General features: G+C 42.7%; 1 protein-coding gene across 1 annotated transcript in view; it reads left to right on the top strand.

Annotated features, from left to right (window-relative positions):
• The first annotated feature begins 1,948 nt into the window (after nt 1-1,948).
• LOC114923928 (transmembrane protease serine 12-like) overlaps nt 1,949-2,279 on the top strand; it is a 10,164-nt gene continuing 9,833 nt past the window's right edge. The window contains exon 1 of the mRNA XM_029287280.1: nt 1,949-2,060. Within this exon, the coding sequence (XP_029143113.1) occupies nt 1,949-2,060 (112 nt within the window). The remainder of the gene's footprint in view (nt 2,061-2,279) is intronic.

A 2,279-nucleotide genomic window follows, 5' to 3' on the forward strand; every position in this document is an offset into this window, starting at 1 on the left:
TTTTCATGTTTCAGGGAGACAGCAGTGGACCTTTGATGTGCTGTTTCTAAAATGACACCAGGTTATATCCTATTGGAATTACTTACTTTGGATATGAGTGTGGTCCACCAAAATATTCAGGTGTTTATGTAAAAATGTTTAATTATATAAGTTGGATAAATACACATTTATTAGCTAAAATGACAAATCCGAAATGTCAGTTTTTCTTTACCTTTTTCACTGTGCTATGGATTAACCCTATGAACAGGAAAATAGTTATTCTACTAGATTGGAATAATCTTCGAATAGTTCTTCATGTCAGTATTTCATTGCTTGGAAACACAGTAACTCCAGCAGAAATTGCTTTACATAAATAGCTAACTTGCTACAAGTTTAAATTAAAAAATTATTTTGCCAGAATTTAAAATAAAACCTGCCAGGTATATTATATCAGGTTATGCCAATTTTAGCTTCTAAACTTAAAGTGTTCAGACAATATCTAAAATAATTTTGCAGTCTTTGAACTACAATCATATATGAAAGTTTGATCTTAATAATTACTTTGCTTGTTCAGCTTCCTTTTTAGCAATATAATTATGTATAACATCTTCATTAGAACAAAATAAAATGTTTATGTACAAAGAATATATAAAAGTCACATTTTAATTCATTAATACATATTGTTTTTGATTAATATCCAGAATGATAACAAGAAACGTCCCAATACCTGAAATCATTATGCCAGTAATCATAATTTTCTGTGATTATACTAGTCTGCAGTTCTTCAGATTATCACACATTAATTTTATCTAGTGTTCTTTCAGTCTTGATGACTCTGAGGATATATAGACCATATTCTTAGCAACATAAGGACAAAATGAAGAATGGGTAGGCTGAAGAGTAAGTTTCGGAAAAAGTAAATTATTCTTTCAACTAGAGAAAATTTCATGAAAACCTGGACTTGATCTAATAAAACTGCTGATTCACAGGGGTTACATTCCATTCGTGTAAAGTGGAAATACTTTGAAAAGGTTAACTATACTGTTTAGGTAAATGAAGTTAAAATATTCACAGATAATATAACACAAAACCCAAGAAATACTTCTTTGGGTCTAAGACAGTGGTGGCAAACCTATGGCACGGGTGCCAAAGGCGGCACTCAGAGCCCTCTCTGTGGGCACACACACCGTCGCCCCAGTCCTAGGCCTTCAGCTGGGTTTTATAAAACCTTTTCGCTTTAGGCCTCCACCGTTGTGTGCAAAAAAAAAAAAAGATTCAGTCAATTTCAACTTCTGGGGGGGGGGGGAATCTTACAAAGTTGTAATTGATTGATTGAACTTTTTAGTCCCATCCAGCCATGCCCACCCAATGGGCCACACCCAGCCAATGGGCCAGACCCACCCGGCACTCTACTATGCATAAGTGGATTTTGGGTTGCAGTTTGGGCACTCAGTCTCTAAAAGGTTTGCCATCACTGCTCTAGGATATATTCAGTAATCTCCAGAATACATGAGGAAGCTGTTCCCACCACAAACCATAATGGATCTCACAGGAGCAGCCTCAAAAATGCTTCAAGATCTAAGGCTGCGCCCATATTACTTTGGAAGGTAACCAGCTGGAATCTGCCTGTCAGAATCAGAATAGCCAAGGGGTCCGTTATGGTAGCGAAGAGGGCCTTCACACACACACACACACACACACACACACACACACACACACACACACACACACACACACACACACACACCCCACCCCGATTCAGCCAGCGGTTATTTCAATCGGGCGGTTCGGTGGGCGGTTGAAGGCAAGACGTCGCCTTCCCCCTCGATTTGCACCAGGGGACAGCCTTGGCGAGGGACGCCCCGCGAGGCTGACGAGAAAAACCGTCGCTCGCGCGCCCTGTCACCTGACCCTTGCCTGAGGGAGAAGGCGTGCTAAGTCGGCTGCCGTTTTGCTTCGTGGACGGACGATGAGCCGCAACTTTTCCGCCGCCGCCGCCGCCGCCTTTTCCTTTTGGGCTTTGCTTGTGCTGTTCAGGGAAGCCGCGCCCAAAGCCCTGTCCTCCCTGAATCTTACCGACGGTGAGCTTGGCCTCGCTCCCTCCTCGCAGGGCGTCGAGCTCGGCCCTTGATCGCCATCGTGCTGCTTCGGACGGGGTAGCCTAACAGATCGAGCTTGAGGGGAAAAGCCGTCAGCGGAGCGCGCGGGAATCCTTCGCCGAGGGAACGCCCCTGAATTTCTGTGCTGGGATCTGTTCGAAAATAAATAGTTATATTTTACCTGTTCCCAGCTCTTGGGGA

The sequence above is a fragment of the Protobothrops mucrosquamatus genome, unplaced genomic scaffold, assembly GCF_001527695.2.
Source record: "Protobothrops mucrosquamatus isolate PMUCROS unplaced genomic scaffold, P.Mucros_1.0 scaffold_282, whole genome shotgun sequence".
Lineage (NCBI taxonomy): Eukaryota > Metazoa > Chordata > Lepidosauria > Squamata > Viperidae > Protobothrops > Protobothrops mucrosquamatus.